Here is a 19083-nt window from a genome sequence, read left to right as displayed (position 1 = left end):
ATGCCAGGCCGGTGAGACAAGAAAGCGGCGGGGAAGCAGCAGAGAGACTACAAAGGGGGTGAGAGGGAAAGACTGTTCAGAGGGGGGCAGGAGGGAGGGAGAGGGGGGAAGGAGGGAGGGAGAGGAGGGCAGCCAACCCCAAATAGCGCACAGATGCTCTGTGCGGGTAGCCTAGTATAAGTGAATTACTACTTCTGCTGATGTGTTATGCTAATCATATAATGCTAATGACACCTTTGTATTTTAAAATCCACAGGGTCATTCTTGTGGAACTAATCTCTTACACAGTGCAGTTAAGTTTATACATGACCCTAATGGATCTTGTCTGCATTTTTTTCTTTTTCTTTTTCTAGTCATTTGAATCAGGACTGGCTGGCTTTGCTGTTATTTTGAGGAAAGATATGAAGTTGGCAGAAGAGTTTCTTAAATGTCAGCACAAGGATGTACCTAAAGAGCAACTTGAGGATCTAAAAGAAAACTATGAACATTTGGAGAAGGATTTCTTTGTGGTCTGTGAAATGTCTTCAAAACGAGCGAAACAAATCGTCCTTGCAGTAGATTCTGAGATGGTATGTGCATGCACCACAGCTTGCTTACTTTAGATGTTTAGCCCATCCTATTCCAAGAGGTCAGTCCCAGTATATTCAAAACAAAATCAAGTATAAAATAACTTGTGATTAAAGTATAGTTCATATATGATGATATATATTCCTTGATATTAGCTACTGTAGCTAAAACACATCCCCTGGAAGTTAGCCCAAATGAAAGGGATCATATAGATCTGGATCATGATCCGTTGCTCACACAAAAGTGGGTTGTGCCTGTGCAGGACCATTCAGGCAGAATTAACTAGTGGTGTGCCCGGTCCGGAGCCATGGAAAAGGCCTCCAGACCGGTCCAGAATTTGGCCGATCCGGCAGCGGTGGGGAGTATCACTTTAAGGGCGGGGGGTAGTACTTACCCCTCCCGCCGCTCTTCTCCCTCCAGCGCTCGTCTTTAAACAAATGTTTTTGGGGCAGCAGGGTTCCTCCCTGCCGCCCCTGTCCCCATCGTTGGCTGTAAAGCTCTAAAGTAAGTAGAAGCTGGTGCTACGCATGCGCCTGGCACGGGGCACGCATGCCCATTGTCGCCGCCGGCGCACGAGCATCACATACGTCATGCGTGCGCCGGCGGCAACAGTGGGTGTGCCCGCACCGGGCGCATGCGTAGCGCCAGCTTCTACTTACTTTAGAGCTTTGCAGCCAATGATGGGGGCAGGGGCGGCAGGGAGGAACCCTGCCACCCCAAAAATGTTCGTTTAAAGACAAGCGCCAGAGGGGGAAGAGCGGCAGGAGGGGTAAGTACTAACCCCCCGCTCTTAAAGTGACACTCCCCCCAGTGCCAGACCACGCCTCCGTGGTTCCGTGCACATCCCTAGAATTAACTAGCTCCCCGAAGTGCTAAGCCCTGCCCCCTGCACATGGTACACTTCCTTAGTTTGGGAGGGCTAGCATCCTGCCACTCCCCCCGTTCCTTTCTGACCACCATTGTGTCAGCACCTCGGACAGTGAGTTCCTTGGTTGGAACTTCTTTCCTCTGGAAAAGAGATAGACATTACTTTGTTTTACTCCTCTGACTCGGACAGGACCTTACTATTCTTTACCTAATCATTTAAAACAAAACAAAACAACCCCAGACAAACGGACAGATTCTTTCGACTACAACTTGGACTGATGGAGAAACTTTGATGGCACTGCCTTGAAATGGACTCTTAACTTCAGCATTTAAGTATCATTTTGTCTTTTCCCCTCATGGATAAGAAAAAGACCTTTTAAGCGCCGCCTCCATTGTAATGCTAAGCTCCCTTCAGCAGACAACTATGAGCTCTGTCTTCTTTGTGTCAGAGAAAAGCATAACACATCAGTCTGCAAAATATGTCCTACTTTCTCTCATTAAATGTGCAAATATAAGGTGCTATGCCTTTGGGCCACGCTATATGACAAGGCGTTTTGTCCAAGCACTCCAGTGCCCTGTTTGCCTGCTAATGCGCCTGTTCCTTGAACATTGAGCACAGTGTCGATATGGAAGTCGAGAACTGTGGAGGTGCAGTCTATATCCTCAACTCGGAGTGCTATGCCATCAGGTTCTGATGCCCCGTTTAAGGCACTGAAGCCGCCTTTGGACTCCATGCACCGTAAACTCCACAAGTCCTGACACCGTGACCAGGCTACCGAGGGCATGCCTCCCCAAGAACATCAGGATAAGGGTGATAAGCCTTGATGTGGAGAGCCTATGACTGTCTCCCACAACACTGTCTCCCTCCAGCCTCCAGTCAACGTCAATGTCGACCTCTCAACACCTTGTTCTCTTGGCTTTGACGTTGATGTCCACATCGATACCAACCTCGGTGTCAACGTCTTGACACCTTGACAGGTCCTTGCCTCCTGCCAAGACTCCATTACAATCTCCTTCTCTGGCATCCCTGCCTCAATGGGTGGATCCCCACTCTTTGACCTTGCCAGTTGTTTTCGAAGTTGATACTGACGACGACGACAATCTGGATCCTTGCTTGGTTCCTGGTAACTCCCAACATCTTCCCCACATGTTAGATTCCAACAAGAGCACCCCTTCAGCTTCAACTTCTACAGTTTTCTAAGCCACAGGATTGATGCCGACGATGATGCGACTGCTCTTTTGGTACTAAGAACAGCTAGGATGTTGCCTGCTGGACCTCTTTTGTCAGCACACTTGACTCCTTCAGCCTTTCAAGCTCTTCGCACAATGTTGACACTTGTCTCTGCTATGCAGACCAACAACTCATGTACCTGGAAGGCAGCAAGGGATTATGTTGCCATCCAAGGACCCCTTCAAGAAGGAGGCTGAGGCGATGCTTCCCTATCGGTCCAGCTTCCACAGAGTCTCCCTCAAGACTGCTATGACTATAGGCTCTGGAAATTCCATCAGACGTCGGCTGCAATGTTTCCCATAGCCTCCCAAGTGACTCCTCCTCCAGAGAATCCTGTGCCTGTTCCAGCAGTGGTTTTGATGGCTACCCAGGTCACTCCATCCAGGTGGGACACACCCGCCCAGCACTACCTACCAATATGATTTGCCTCACCTCTACCTCTGTGCGGACTTTCAGGACTTCTGAAAGCTCCACCACTAAAAAGTCAGCCCACACAAACTATAACCTTGGGCACCAAGTTCTCCATGACACAGACTGCCACAAAGAAGAGGAGACCTGCCCCTTGGGCTCCAAGGACTTTCATACTTATGGATGACTACAATTCTACTATGTCCACCACCTCCGATCCTTCAGAGCACCCATATGATTCACCTGTCAAGATGATTCCCAAGGATGACAGCTCCCCAAATGTGGAGATGCGATCCTCTCACCGCCAGATCAGTGACATGGGTGTGGCTCTGGGTTTGCAACTCAAGAGAAAGACACAGGAAGTGGACGATCCTGCCTACAAGTTTTTCAATTCAATGGCTACCACACAACCTGTGCACCTTCCTTTGCTCCCAGTGATTACCAAGGCTGCTAAGTCTGCATGGGAGGTTCTCCAGACTTCTGCCCCCACTTCCAAATGCCTGGAAAACTTATACAGGAGGAAGAGAACGGTTTTCTACTGAAGCACCCATCTCCCAATTCAGTTATCATGGACTGTGCTCCTTCTTCCAAGACAAGGAGAAGATATACCACCCCAGGAGACAAGGAAGGGCCCCAAGTTAGATGTCATGGGTCACAAAATCTACTCAATTTCTTGTCTTGCATTCAAAATTACAAATTATACTGCTTGTTTTTCCAAATACTCCCATTCTTTGTGGGATTCTCTTTCTAATGAACAGGCCAATTTATCCCCAGAGGAATTCTTGGCTAGGTTCAATGACATTCACGTCATAGTAACCCTCCTTACCAGGCAGCAGTTGAACAATGCCAAGCACCTAGCAGAAACTGAGTCACGCACTTTGGCAACTGCAATCTCCCTGCGGAGGCATGCATGGCTGCGATCCACTGCTCTCCAACCAGATATTAAGGACAGAGTGGAAAACCTGCTATTTGATGTCAAAGGTCTTTTCTGTGAGTCTACAGACTCCACCATGGAGTCCGTCAAAAAATCCAAATTCACTGCAAAAATGTTCACCGCACCTTCCCAGACTTACTCTTCCAAATTCCATTTGTTGGGCAAACATCAATACTCCTATAAACAATCGGAAAAGAGAGGCTACCATAAGCCTTATCAGCACTTTAATAGGAACCTTTCAGTCTGAAAGTGAGGAATTCTCAACGTCTGCTCCCGGAATCATCTGACTCAGGAAAACAGCATCTTTGATTGTGTGGCCTGTCCTCTGGATTAACCTTTCTAAGAGCTCCCAATGCCAATCTTCAACACTCAATCCAACTTAGCTGCCCTCAACATCAGGCTGGCACGTAATGCCTTAGGATTGTACAATATAACATCGGACTGTTGGGTCCTTCACATAGTCCAGACGGGCTATGCGATAGAATCTGCAACTCTACCATCGTTCAACAGGATCAAGTACATGCTAAGGAGGGACAGTCTCCCACTCCCTTTGCGTGCTGAGCCTGCAAATTTTGAATCGGGCAATAGTGCAATGAATGTCTTTGACTGCGATCCACATCAAAGGTGTGGAGAACACTCTAGCCTACTGCCTCAGCAGGTCACAAATCTACCTACAACAGCACGAATGGGAAATCAGCCTCAAATACCTCCAAGCACTGGTAAGGCCTGGGGGACCCTGGATTTTGACCTGTTCACCACATCGGAAAACAAAAAGTGCTCCCAGTGTTGCTCGAGGGCCGGGATCTGCTTCAACTCCAGTGGAGATGCCTTCCAATTCAACTGGAGTCATCACTTTCTATATATTTCCTCCTTTACGCACAATTGAACAGTGTCCTGGCAAAAATCCTGCAGGAGTCTGCAAATTGCATATTGATTGCTCCATAGTGGCCTCGACAGCCATGGTTTCAACAATCACTCAGACCGTTGAAGGGTCGCCACAGATGATTGCCTTAGCACGAGGTTCTTATAGGACAAGAGGGCAGCAGGCTCCGCCAACCCAACCGGGAAACTCTGAACCTAACTGCCTGGAGGATAGGCTGTTGATTGGCATCCTTCTCAACGACAGAAAGAAATCTACTCATGTCAACTACAACAGCAAATGGAAGCCTTTTAGGATATATGCACAAGAGCATGGCTTCCTGCCCCAGGCTGCTACTTCTCACCAGGTATTGCTATACCTCATGGCTCTGAAACAGCAGAAGCTGGCCAACATTTCCATCAAGGTCCATTTGGCTGCCATCCCTGCTCACCATCCTGGGTGGGATGGAAAAACAGTTTTCTCACATCTGGAATCGAAGAGATTTGTAAAAGGCCTAAACAACCTCCTATTTGTCGACCTACTGAACAGTGGAGTGTGTCCCTGGTTCTATCAGCATTAACAGAGTCTCCATTCAAGCCTATGGTGACAGCGCTTCCTTAATTTGTGACGCTAAAGGCGGCCTTTCTGTTTGCCATAACATCAGCTTAGTGAGTGAGCGAACTAAATTCCCTTCATGTCAAGGCCCCCTGTGCAAAATGTAATAATGTAGTGCTTCGCTTAGACCCTGTGTTTAGACCTAAAGTGGTTACAGACTTGCATATCAACAGCAATATTGTCTTGCCTACCTTCCAAAATCCCATGATGGCTCTGGAACAGTCACTGCTTTCCTTGTATGTCCGGCGTGCACTGCTCTTCTATTTGAATCCGACCAAGCCCTATAGGAAAACAAAACACCTTTTTGTAGGTTCCAAGGGCAAGGTGAAAGGTTACCAAATTTCCTAACAGAGACTATCCCACTCAATTGTGGAACTCATTTTCCTTGCATACAAGCACCAAAAAGTGAAGCTCCCAAAGACCATACAGGATCACTCTACCAGGGCTTATGCTACCTCTGCCATCCGTGTGGCTGACATTCAACTCAAGGACATCTGTACAGCAGCAGCGTGGTCCCTTGAGCATACCTTTGTAAAGCACTATGCCTTGGTCCTTTGCTCTGCAGCACCAGCCAATTTCGGGAGGGGTGTGCAGAAAGTATGCTCTTACCTTAGCATACTACACCCGCTTCCAGACTAACAGCTCATTAGTCACCCACTCTCATGAGTTCAATGGATCACAATCCAGGATGCCCATCTGTAGCAATGGCTCTGGAAGTGATCCATTGCAGTCATAAGACCCTCCCGCTGACCCCGCTGCAGTACGCAAAGTGACAAAACGTGTATATATATATATATATATATATATATATATATATATAGAGCATGAAGTGCTACTTAGCTTATCAAACGGTGAACTGGATCATTACGATGACTGAATCCAAATGTTGGTCCTTCAGGAACTGAGGGGGAAATGCTAGCCTGCCCAAACTAAAGAAGTGCACCACATGCAGGGGGTGAAGCTTAGCGCTTCAAGGAACTAGTCAGTTTTGCTCGAATGGTCCCTTGCAGGTGCAGAACCCACTTTTATGACTGCAACGGATCACTTCCAGATCAAAAGTTACGGATGAGTAACCTGTATTTCTTCTGAAACACCATTATGGCAAGTTCATGCAAGTGTGTTCATCTTGTGAAAACTGCAGTGTCAGGTGATAAGTCACATGTATGAATCAGCTAACATAAAAGACACCAGAGACAGAGTTTTCATTTCACTTTGCATCTCCTCAATCACAGTGCTTTTTAGTGTGGCAGTTTGCATGCTCAGCTGTGAATCATCCAGTAATAAAGTTATGGAGTGATGAGTCATCAGGTGATGTGTATGTGTGTGTCAGTTTTCTCTTACTCTCCATATGTAGCCAGTCTCTAAAACGGAGTTCCTTCATTGTGTAATAGTCATACTCATTCTTTTTTCTTTTTGTATGTGTAGTTATTAAATAGAAGACTTTGCGTGCAAAAATGTTGGTGTCAGCAGAGTGTTCTTGCATGTCTTAGACACAAGATATGGTGGAGTAATTCCCTAATCCTTTCATTTATGCCAATATTTTTAGTTCTCAAACATTTCTGGAAATATTTTGGTTTTGAGTCTTCTAGAAGTGGGGTGTTTTTTTTGGGAAAAATCTCTTTTCTGAACTTCTTTTTCTAGGTTAAACTTGCAGCATTGCATCAAGAACACTTAGTCAAGCTTCAGGAGTCAACAGACTGGATCATGGGGAAGATTGAAACCATGAATAACCTCAAGGTGGATATGTGTGATATAGAAGATATGAAGCAAACATTTCAGTTATTCAAGGCAAGTACCACTTAGTGATAATTAGTTACTGTTACTTAGAGCAGGGATCCTCAACGTTGGGCCCCCAGATGTTCTTGTACTTCAACCCCATAATCCCCAGCCAAAGGCCACTGGGTCTGGGGATTATGGGAGTTGAAGTCCAAGAGTATCTGGGGGCCCAATGTTGAGGATCCCTGACTTAGAGTACTTCTAGATATGGTGAATTTTGGAGGCGACTTTCACTCTGAATCAGAGTTCCAGCTACCACATGTTCAGGATACTGATCCCCGGGCCAATTGCTATCAGCTGCTATTAGTTCAGGTGATCTGAAAGGGGTGGCACAAGTTGGCACATCTACATTTCTTGAAGCCCACCTGTAATTTTCTTTCTGGTGGTATCTAGTATACGAAACGTGGCTCTAATATTTATCTTAATATCTTATTGATGCCATGGATGCCATTAAACCTCTCTAATGCAATAAAACACTAATTGTAGAATTCTATTTTAGATCTGGTAGTGTGAATACATTTGAAGAAAGCACAACAAACCCGAGCTTCTAGTAATATTCTTTAATAGACTCTGGATTATAAATTACAAACAATTAAATAAAGAGACAGTCACAAAAATAAGATGTAGCTGTTCAGTTAAGATTAGACTTATCATATTTCTGTGCTAGGTCATTTCCCCTACTTAGGCCAGATTCCAGAACATTTATAGTAATAGTTCTTCATACCTTTTATGATGTAACTGTGTCAAAAAAAAAAAAAGGCTTTGGGCAAGTTTCACCTTTTATGATTTTTGTTTTCATTCCTGCTCACAGAGCCTCTTAAAATGTGATCCATTTTTCATTGCTTCATTTTTCAGGACCTAGAAAAAGAGCTTAGGTGTCAAAAGGTGCAGCTGGAATCCACAGCACTTGATGTTCAGTTCTTCATTTCTGAACATGCCCAAGATCTTTCTCCAAATCAGAGCAAACAGCTCCTGAGGCTCTTAAATTCTACCCAGAAGCATTTCCAAGAAGTGCAAGAAGCAATAAGATCTCAACTGGACCATTTAGAAACTCAGTTACAGACAGCACAAGTTCTTGTTGAACAGAAGGTTTGCTTTTCTGTGTGACTGCCGGCTTAGCATTGTATTGACTCTAGTGCAGACATAGCGTCATATCAGGATGCAGGAATTACAGCTTATTTCAGAATTAAAGCAAAAGAATGAAGTGTGCTGTTCCTTCAGAATTCTAGAGACACTTTATTTAAATCTGATGGATCATTGCTCTTTTAACTAGTGCATGCGTGTGCTTTAACAGCATTTTTGTGTTTTAACAGCCATAGTAAGAAAAGGCGACATTTTTCATCCAACAGTGGATGAGAGTACAGTTAAGAACTGGTATCTCTTTTACTTTAAAGTTGAATAATAAATGTGCAAACTTAAAGCAGCAGGGTCTAAGACTGGGGGTAGCCCTGAGTACTTCTGCAGGGATAATACCTTGTCACCTTTTCATCCAGTTTGGGGATCCAGGTCCCTGCTGGGAGCAGCAGGAGCAGCAGCATCCAGAGATGCTTTGTACCTGTGCAAGCCAGGAGTGGTGGTTTTTTACTGGGTAAGGTTAGAATAGGACTGCTGGTGGTGTCCTGTTTCACATCAAGAGGGCCCTCTGAGAGGCCATGGCTCCCTAGTGCCAGGAAAGTGGTGCTCTGCGATTTGTCAAAAATCAAAAGCTCCATTAGGCTACAGCCTCATAAACAAATAATTTTGGAGCCCCAAACATTTAGATGACTTGGATAGGGTCAGCAGCCTGAGAAATGCATTATTTTGGAAGTACACATGATATGGAAAAAGGTTGATAAGGGTAATGAATGCCATTGCATGTCTGCTTCTCTGTTGCTTAAAATCTTATAACATTTTATATTCAGGCAACATTAGACATGCCAACTGATCTAACACATAATTTTCAACTAACCTTTGTTTTGACATCCTTTTTCCAGAAATTACCTGTTTATTACAGGTTGCAAGCCATTAAGAGATTTGGATTTTCACATGTATAATGCATGGCCAGACTTCTGCTGGGAGATTCCATCCAAAACCTGGTCTCTTTACTTAGAGCATTTGTGAGGTTTATCCATACTTTCTATATTCACCTTCTTTAAATTATGTGCAACTGCTATCATGTTTACAGCATACTTTCAGAAAATGTATTTTATTAAAGCTTTGCAATATGGTTGCTTGAACATTAATACTACATGTGTTTCTGAGCATTTCTATTAAAATGTCTTCTTATTCTAAATTAGTACTTGGAAGAACAGCACCAGGAATTCAAAGAAAAGCTACAGGATATATGTGACCTCCTAACGCAGACAGAAAACCAGCTCATTGGCCACAAAGAAGCCCTTGTTATTGAGGACAGCAAGGCTGAGTTGCAGCAATATCAAGCCAAACAAGAGGTAAGCACTTGGCTAGTCAGCAACAACCAACTTAATACTGCAATCCTACACTCGTTAAGAATTAAACCAATGGAAGACAGTTGGACCTATTTCTGAGTAATTATTCTTAGGATTGCATTATGAGCCCTGAATATATCTTTGGGCTAGAGAATTACTTTTGCTGGGCCAGTTCAAGTGATATGGCCCAGCACGTCCTCATGTGACATCCTGATACCCTCCTAGGTTGTCCCTTAATTGCTTATCTGTTAATCTGTATGATCCCTAAACACATGCTCCAAATAGTCCATGGAAGACGTCCCAATGGGTGTGTGCCCTTTTGTGTTCACAGGTACTGCCAGGCCGTCTTGTTCCAACCAGTCCACAAAAGCAATCTTTACTCCCAGTGCTCTTTCAGGGGCATCCCTTAATCAAGTCATTGGGGTGGTTCATAAGATGTCCCCTAAACACGCGCTCTAAATGCTTATTTAAACATTAGGGGCCATTTGGATAAACACCCCCACACACAATTAAGGGACATGCTGAGAGGGCACTGGGATGCCCATCAAGGATGTCTTGATGACCACGCTGTCGGCATTCCCCTTCCTGTTCACGTGGTGTTTCTGGCCCATATTGTTTAAACTGGCCTGGTGCTGCGATTAATCACTGCCCGTGTTTATATATGTCACACAGGTGCATTGATTTAATCACTACACAAGAAGCAATCCTGATGCAATTGTGGGATTAAATCTAGATTCCTTTTTGTACTGTGCTTATTAATGCACATATGAGCTGTTGCACATCATTGTAAGGGGGGAAAAAGACATGATCTGAAAACTGCCAAACTTGTACATGCACCAATTCAAAAAATAATTTTAGAAATATTCCGCGTTAAACTATTAAAGCCAGGCAGAGTAGAATATGGGGCATAGTGAACTCCTGGAATAATGCTGGAAAAGAATGAGGAAAATACACTCATTCCCTAGTTCAAAGGTTAAGAAGATTCTCTTTGTGTTTGACTTCTTAGCTGTAATACCATAGTTACTTATAATAAAGTTACTTTTAAGTGCAGCTTTTTAGAGCTTGGTATGAAAATGTCGCTCTCAAGGCATAATTTTGCATTAATCAGTTGAACTCAATCCATCAGTCTTTGTTACGGTCATAGACCAGCATAAAGTATATTTTAAAACCTAAGTAGCAATAGATTTTACACTAAGACACACTGCTATCATAAGATGATTTAAAATATACAATAAGAAGAAATATAAGAGACACTAAAATACATTACTAGCATAAAATGATTTAAAATATAAAATATAGGCGTAAGACTGCACTAAAATGCTGGCTATGGCTGGAATAAGAGACATAGTAGACTCCGGGATTTAACTACGGCTGCAATAAGAAACATAGGAATAAACCATGTAGCAGTACCGTAGATCGCGTTGCATGCTTATAAAACATGAAAAGATTTTTAAAAATCATGACAGTCATCACTTAAAATAATAAGAGCTAAAATGTGTTAAAAGGATATCATATAATATAAAGACAGAAAAGGTACACAGAAATATAAATCCAATACAGGCAATCAGGATAAACCAGTAAAGTAGTAGTCAGGAAGTTGCAGGTCTATAGGTTGTTGGGCTGCCACACGAAGGCAGTAGCCCTGGCTGTCCTCTAGTTCAGGGATTCTCAATGTTGGGTCCCCAGATGTTATTGGACTTCAACTCCCATAATCCCCAGCCCAGTGGCCTTTGGTTGGGGATTATGGGAGTTGAAGTTCAATAACATCTGGGGACCCAACGTTGAGAATCCCTGCTCTAGTTCATAGAGGTGGGCTCTGGGCACTCGTGGGAGGTCGTTGTCTGCCTGATTTATGCAATATTTTGTTCTTATCGGTATATTTACTAGGTGAATGCTCACTGACATTTACCACACGTAGTAGAATCAGCTGAAATGTTTGTCCTTTTGGTCGTCTTATGGAAAGAGCCATGTGGTTTCATCTTCACAGAGAAGGATATGGATAAGCAACATGACTTTTAAATAATTTCAAACAAACAGTTTTAAATTACTAACTCCTGTGATTGATCAAACTGTCTGTAATTCTGAGGGGGGAAATCGATATTGGTCTATAGGTTCTCCCCCTCCAGCTACAATTTTGGACAATTTCACCCTCTTTTCATTCTCTTAGACGTCCCATTTCCTGAGTCTTGTTTCCATCACTTAATAGTCACTAATAATGAAGAAAAAAAAGACTCCAGTTAGCCAGTTTTGGAATTGATCACAAATATTTTGCATTAAACACAAGTTGTTATGCCTAGTTCCCATTGCCACACAACATGAAAGCAAAACTAGGCTGCATCTAGGCTTTAAAAAAAAGTCAAAGCCTTGACATAAGTGAATAACTCTTTCTTCTGACCTTTATTTTTGTTGCTGTTTCCCCTCAAGAAATTACAGAAAGATATGCAAGCAAATACACAAGCCTTGGCAGAAATTGTGAAAAATACGGAGATGTTCTTGAAAGAAAATGGGGAAAAGCTGTTGCAGGAAGACAAGACTGCTCTTGAAAAAAAGCTCAATGAAGCCAAGACAAAGTGTTTACTGCTTAGCCAGAAGGCAGAAGAATCCAGAAAAGAGCTAGATAAAGCTGTGACAACAGCCATCAAGCAGGAAACAGAAAAGGTTGGCAACCATTTAATTTTTATTTTAAAATGGTGTGTTTGTATCATTAGAACTCACCTGTGAAAACTGGCAGTCTGAGATATTTTGTGATGTTTGAAAACTTAGAGATTCACTGGTGAATGTCAACTAGCACCTAAATACATCTTTATTGTTACGGTCATTCGACCAGCAAAGCACCTAAATGTGATTATCAGCATTCATGGATGGATGTCTGAAATGTGAGAAAAAATATAGCTACTTTTTGCCCAGTTCCAGAAGTTTGCCTAGTTTCATGGGCCGTCCTAAGGAGGGATCCTCCAAACAATCGTTTCCATTGTACCAAAATTCCCTATAGAAATGGCTACTTTTCCATGCTTAACACTGAATGAGCATTTTGCATCAATCTACAGGTGTGTGCAAGCAAGTCAAAGTCCAGTAACATTAATATTACAGGAGAACAAAGACAGAGGCTTGCTTATGCAATGCAGCCTCTCCTTTCATCATAGGGTTATTAGACAACTTTAAATGATTATATAACTCCAGGTGTGATTTGAAGGCCAAAACACAGTCTCTCCAAGGGCTAGTTTTCATTGGTGTGAATACTTAAGTACAGAATACATGAACCCACATATAAGTATGAATTGCATCTTGATGCATTATTAGCACTATTCTTCCTTAAGATACACATGCAGACTGGCTTGTGTGCATATATTTTTTTAAAATCCTGTTGGAACAAGCGGAGGCATTCCTGAGAGGAGAATTTCTCAGTTTTCTAGCACATACCCACCCTGGTCACTAGTTGACATCCAGCACAGCATTAGGAGGGTGGAGCAGGAGCTGCTCTGAGCTCAGCTGAAGACTTGTCAAGCAGCAGAGCACATGCATGGGTGGGGGAGGGAGGGAGAAGCAATTTTTGCTGCTCTCCACTTCCTCCAGAAGTGCTCTTTGGCTTCAAGGAATATGTCCCTGAAGATTGTGTAGCTTTCAAAACTTTCATCTGATTTTCACCCTAAAATTGTATAACTACCTATCTACATGACGATGAATAATATTCAAGCTGGGACTCTTAACTGTGCAGGTTGCAGCCAGAGAACAGCTGGAAGAGAGTAAGAGTACAATAGAAAAACTTCTGGACTGGTTGTCAAATGTTGACAAAGAGGCTGAACATGTGGGCAAGAAATTCAAGCCAGCAATCAAGCAGAATGGCACCCATTTCAAAAGAGAGGATGTGGAGAGTTTGGCTGGAGAAGAAGATGAAGTCAATGGTAACTTGCTAGAAAGCCAGCAACAGAATGAAACTGATGTGGATGGGCAGCTGAAACCAACAGAGGATAACCTCAACAAGCAATATCAGAAAGTCAAGGTAACTATAGATAAGTATTGCCAGTTGCTCTAACTAATCAAGTAATCCTTTCTAGTGGGTTGTGCACCTGTTCTAGAAATAACAAAGTGGCTGCAGTATGGTCCAGGCATGTCATTGGTCCATGCTAACCTGCTACACATGCCCAGACACATTACAATAATGATGTTGAATAGTACAAAAAGGATTAGTGTAGCCAGGAGACATTTGCCTGATATACCCTAGTTCCCCACTTTTCATTTCCTGTGGCCTCTGGTGTGATGAGTAGGTAGTGATTTTTCTCATTGTCTGGAGGCCTTGAAGCATAGTTGTTCCTAGCTCTAGATTTTCTAGACCGGAACCATCTTTTTACCTCTAGCTCTGTGCTGAAGGTGCTCAAAGCTCTAGAAATCAGAAACAGCACAAAGTTGAAAGCATGTGCAAACATACCCTATCATTGCAAACTTGGGAGCTTATTGATTGATTGATTGACTGACTGACTGACTGATTGATTGATTAAGTATTGTTGAGTTGGTGTTGACTCTTAGTGACCACATAGATAGATTCTCTCCAGGATGATCTGTCTTCAACTTAGTCTTTAAGGTCTCTCAGTGGGACATTTATTGCTTTCAGCATCCACCTTGCTGCTGGTTGTCCTCTTCTTCTCCTCTTTCCTTCAACTTTCCCCAACATTATAGACTTCTCAAGGGAGCTAGGTCTTCGCCTAATGTGTCTGAAGCTTTTTACATTTGAGAAAATCAGTGCATACATATCAATGCACACATACACAGCTCCTGTGAACATGAAGACCCTCATTGGCCTCAACATTATGGGCATGCACACCTGTTGCATTCATGGAGCCATAGAAAATATTTGCATGCAGTCAAGATGCTTTTGGGTTAGAAGATAGTAGTTTGTACACACATGGAACCTCCTTCTTAATATTTTGAATTATTAATGATCCTGAGCTATCTTTAAGGGGTGTGTGCTTTTGATGTGAATGGAGCACTGCTCAGCAATTGGTCATGTCGTAGAGATCACAGTGCTAATCATATATATTTTTTGATTCCACTCATCCCCACTCCAGGCTCAACATGAAAAAATTATTTCACAGCAGCAAGCTGTCATAATAGCCACACAGTCAGCTCAAGCCCTACTTGAAAAGCAAGGCCACCATCTTTCTCCAGAGGAAAAAGAAAAGATTCAAAGGAATATGAAGGAACTGAAGGTCCAGTATGAAACTGCTTTAGCAGAATCAGAGCAGAAACTGAAGTTAACACGTTCTCTGCAGGAGGAGCTTGAAAAGTTTGATGCAGATTATGGTGAGTTTGAAAGCTGGCTCCAGCAGGCAGAGCAAGAACTTGAAAATTTGGAGACTGGTGTGTCTGACTTCAGCGGTATTATTTTCAAACTGAAAAGGCAGAAGAGTTTTTCAGAAGATGTCATTTCTCACAAAGGGGACTTACGGTACATCACCATTTCTGGACAGAGAGTATTAGATGCTGCTAAATCATGTAACAAAAGAGAAAGTGTCAAATATGAGAAAGAAGGTATTGATACTTCATCAACTTACACGGAGGTACAGAATAAGCTGGATAGTGCAACTGGCCGCTTTAAATCTCTCTACTCTAAGGTAATTTGAGCATGTATGTATGTAGATTACATAAGTGTGAGATAAACCAGCTGGCTTAACAGAATGCAGTATGGCACTAAAAATAGAATGTTTTTATCGTAGAAGTAAGAGGATCTTGTCTGATTAGTGGTGCTTCTTTGACTAATGGGCTGGCAGGGAGTTCCCTCTCTTCTGACCCCATCAGTCAAAGAAGTGCTGCTGCTGTTCTTATTCTCAGCACTGTGTGATTTTGGTGACAGAAAACTGAAAACTTTGTGTGGTTTCTGCTGAAACAAAAACAGACCATATTGTTGAAAAGCTTTTCCGTTTCTGACTCAGATCAAGTTCCAAAATTCAGAAGAAAAAATTTAAAATATGAACATTTATTTTTGGAAATAACTATTCAAATATTGAGACTAGTGTTCAAAAGTTAGAATTAAAATCTAATCCTAATTTTTGACAAGTAGCTTTAATCTTGGTCGGGTTTACATAACCAACCATATATTTTTTTTAAGGGGATCACAGTATAAAAAAGTTTGAGAACTGTGCATTTCCAAAAATTCAGCACTTGCAACAAGACCAGTAGCTCAGACGCTGACATGCTAAGAGGATCTTCCTTCAGACGACGATAATCTAGAATATGACTCTAAGCTTTATATAGCTTTCAGGTATCAGTGGATTCCACACTGAAACCATTAATATGTTACAATTAAAGTACTAACTCAGAATGTGATTTTCCATCTCAACAGACACAGCCCTCTGCCAAAAGGTAATCAGTATAAGCTCAGGAGCAAGACTGGAGCTTGCTGCTGCTACTTCAGTACTATGCACAGTGAGAGGTACCACATGTTGTCTAGAATGCCAACACTGTGCATATGCAATGAAGGAAGGGAGAAAAAAGTTGATACACATTTGGGGCAGTGCACAAAAGAAGTTTCTTCTCTCTTCTGGAAGCCTTCCAGCATCACTAGCCAATGCCATACTAGTGCCACCGAAAGGACTTAATGAAGCTGAGAAGACCTTGTAGGGTTACCATTTATGCACATGAATAGATAAAGGCCTAGCCTCCTACTGTCAACTATCAGGCACCATTCACTGGAACATCAAGTGTCAGTAAAGCACTGGTTGACATTCAGACTAAATTGCTCCTGGGTAGTTCTTTTGAAATGGGGTAGTCCTTTAGAGCAGGGATTCTCAGCGTTGGGTCCCCAGATGTTATTGGATTTCAACTCCCATAATCCTCAGCCCCAGTGGCTTTTGGTTGGGGATTATGGGAGCTGAAGTCCAGTAACATCTGGAAACCCAACACTGAGAATCGCTGCTTTAGAGTAGCTCCTAGTAGTAGTATTGAATAACTTAGTCTGGATATCAGCTGCTATCTTTTATTAGGATCAACCAGTGCTCACAATGAAGTGTGGGAGAAGTTGAATTACATTGGACTTTCCCTCCAGGTGGGTGCTCAAGAATTATGAAAACCAGTGTAAACCATATCTGTCTTTAGCTTTGGTTGGATTAACTCTGCTCAGGCAATATAAAAAGCAGAGGTACTGTATTTGCATACAGCATTCCCAAGAGTGCACTCTAAAGTCCTGCATTGCCTCTCCCCTGTTTATGCTTACAGCATTTGTCTGCAGAGATAAATATTCAGCAGATCATTCTGATCATGGTCAAAATCTGTCCAGGAGTAGTGTTTGCCTCTGCAGGCAAATGTTGTTATTGTGGGCAATGGCGGAGGGTGCTTCTGAGCATGTCGTTGTGGAGGCAGGGCTTAAGTGGGCACTCTTAAGAGTGCTGTACAGAATCCTTGTTTTTATATATATATATAATGCCTAAATAGTTAAGTGCTTACATTGGCAGAGAAGGAGAACTACTTCAGAAGGCACACTGTGGATGTTGCCTGTTTTTGCCTTACAAGCTCAGCCTAAAAGAGACTTCTTATTGTAAGAACTTTGTTAATTAAACATACAGTTTTAAAACTGATCTCTTTTCAATGCATAACAAAGTCAATGTTACGATGTTGTCAATGAATCCTATTTAAGTTGTAATAGGCTTCTGTTCTACTATACACATAGCATGGCTTTTAAAATGTGTCCACTAGATGGAGCCAAATGCAATAAATAACACATGTATTATCCATATGTCAGAAGATAGAGATTAAAAGATATTCAGAATAATAGTCACGTTAGTTGCTCAAAAACATTTAATGAGAACTGCTTATGCTGTATTGGCATAATACAGCTTCCATTAAGAATAGACAAGCATGGTCATCTAGGTAGTTATGGCATCTGGTACTATCCTTCCAGAGGTTTATCCAAATGGCACGCAATACTGTAGAAGAAAACAGAATCAGTAAGTCTTTTTTGTATTGATACTCAAATATTTTGAGTATAGGTAAGGAAGTTATATGACTGTAATAAACAGCTGTAATAAAACATTCTGAAATCATTTATTTATTTATTTATTTGGTTTGCTTTGATTTATATACTGCCCTTCCAAAAATGGCTCAGGGTGGTTGACTTTTAAGACTTTTATCTAGTAATTGTTTATATATAATACATCTTTCTATTTTTTTAAAACCATTTTCTCTTCTATATTCCTCTAGTGCAGTATTGTTGGAAACAACCTCAAAGACCTGGTAGATAAATACCAGAATTATGAGGATGCCTCATCTGGGCTTCTCTCTGGACTCCAGGCCTCTGAAGAAGCTGTGAATAAACCCTTGTCTGAGGCAGTTGCTGTGGATCCAAAAAATCTCCAGAGGCAGCTAGAAGAAACCAAGGTAAAACCAGTGAAAATATCCAGATTACTCGTCTTTAGAACAAGAATAGGTCATAGAATAAAGGACCATGATTTTTCCTCCTGTGATATGTGTAATTGTTACATTTGATGACCAGATCTGTGATGCTTCTTTTACATTTAACATATATTGTGCTGGTTTTACAAGGGAAAACTAGAAAAGTTTCATATTCATTGAACAAGTGATTAAAACTTGTTTTATCCTTTTCCAGTCCAGCTTCCAAACTATCCATAGGACTAAGAACATTTTATTGAATGAGCTGTGGTTGGAGCTAAACAAAGAAAATATTGCTTTGTTGATTTGCTTGAGCTTTTCAATTGCTCATTGTTATGTATATGATACCCCTGAGAGGGAGAAGTGTATACCTGCTGGGAACATATACTTTATCCCAGGCAGGCCTCTCACCCAACAAAGTGAACCTTGTGGTCATAGGCTGAACTAGGCCAAGGATAGATCAGACTAGAAAAAAGAAGAAAAAGGATTCTTTGTTCCCCCATTTTCTCTTTTATTGCAAGACTCAAAAAGAATAACAAAAGCAGAACACAGTCATTGACATTAAGTCAAGGCACACATACAGGTAGAGGTTCAGTTAACAAAAGGCAGTAGCAAGTAGCAGGTGCAAAATACAAAAAGCGGGCTTCAGAATATTAAAAAGAAGAGTTCCCCTCTCTCCTGAAACACAGGAATGGCTTGCCATGAAATCTTCTTCCCAGATGGATTCACTCTAACATTCACTCCAGACCTCTCCCCTCTGCTCCAAGAACACTGTTCAGGCCACTGTTACACATTTTCACTCACATCTTCCCTCATCCCAGTTCAAAACAAAAAGCCAAGTGCTGATGATCTGGTTTCTCCGACTGGGAGGGATGGGGTGAAGGCCATGCACAGAGAGCACAACAACAGGTGTTTTTGCTCTTCTGGAGTTAAAAACTGAGTCTCACACCAAAACTGCATAAGATGGCTCCATTCAGGCCCCCCTGTCCATTTTGGATCAAACACACACCAAAATCAGCTG

The 19083-nt window shown here is 42.2% G+C and overlaps 1 protein-coding gene across 32 annotated transcripts in view; it reads left to right on the top strand.

Annotated features, from left to right (window-relative positions):
- Positions 1-19083, top strand: part of DST (dystonin) — a 488434-nt gene that overhangs the window by 322576 nt on the left and 146775 nt on the right. For 23 of the 32 annotated variants that reach the window (XM_053286451.1, XM_053286446.1, XM_053286475.1 and 20 more), the window contains 8 exons: positions 354-569; positions 7123-7269; positions 8113-8346; positions 9534-9686; positions 12108-12341; positions 13399-13683; positions 14747-15292; positions 17874-18050. In XM_053286451.1, coding sequence (XP_053142426.1) covers positions 354-569; positions 7123-7269; positions 8113-8346; positions 9534-9686; positions 12108-12341; positions 13399-13683; positions 14747-15292; positions 17874-18050 — 1992 coding nt within the window. The remainder of the gene's footprint in view (positions 1-353; positions 570-7122; positions 7270-8112; positions 8347-9533; positions 9687-12107; positions 12342-13398; positions 13684-14746; positions 15293-17873; positions 18051-19083) is intronic. The other 9 variants (XM_053286478.1, XM_053286467.1, XM_053286471.1 and 6 more) reach the window with 1 other exon arrangement.

Source organism: Hemicordylus capensis, chromosome 1, assembly GCF_027244095.1.
Source record: "Hemicordylus capensis ecotype Gifberg chromosome 1, rHemCap1.1.pri, whole genome shotgun sequence".
NCBI classification, from domain to species: domain Eukaryota; kingdom Metazoa; phylum Chordata; class Lepidosauria; order Squamata; family Cordylidae; genus Hemicordylus; species Hemicordylus capensis.
The sequence above is the reverse complement of the archived record's forward strand: the minus strand, read 5'-3'. Positions and strand labels throughout refer to the sequence as shown.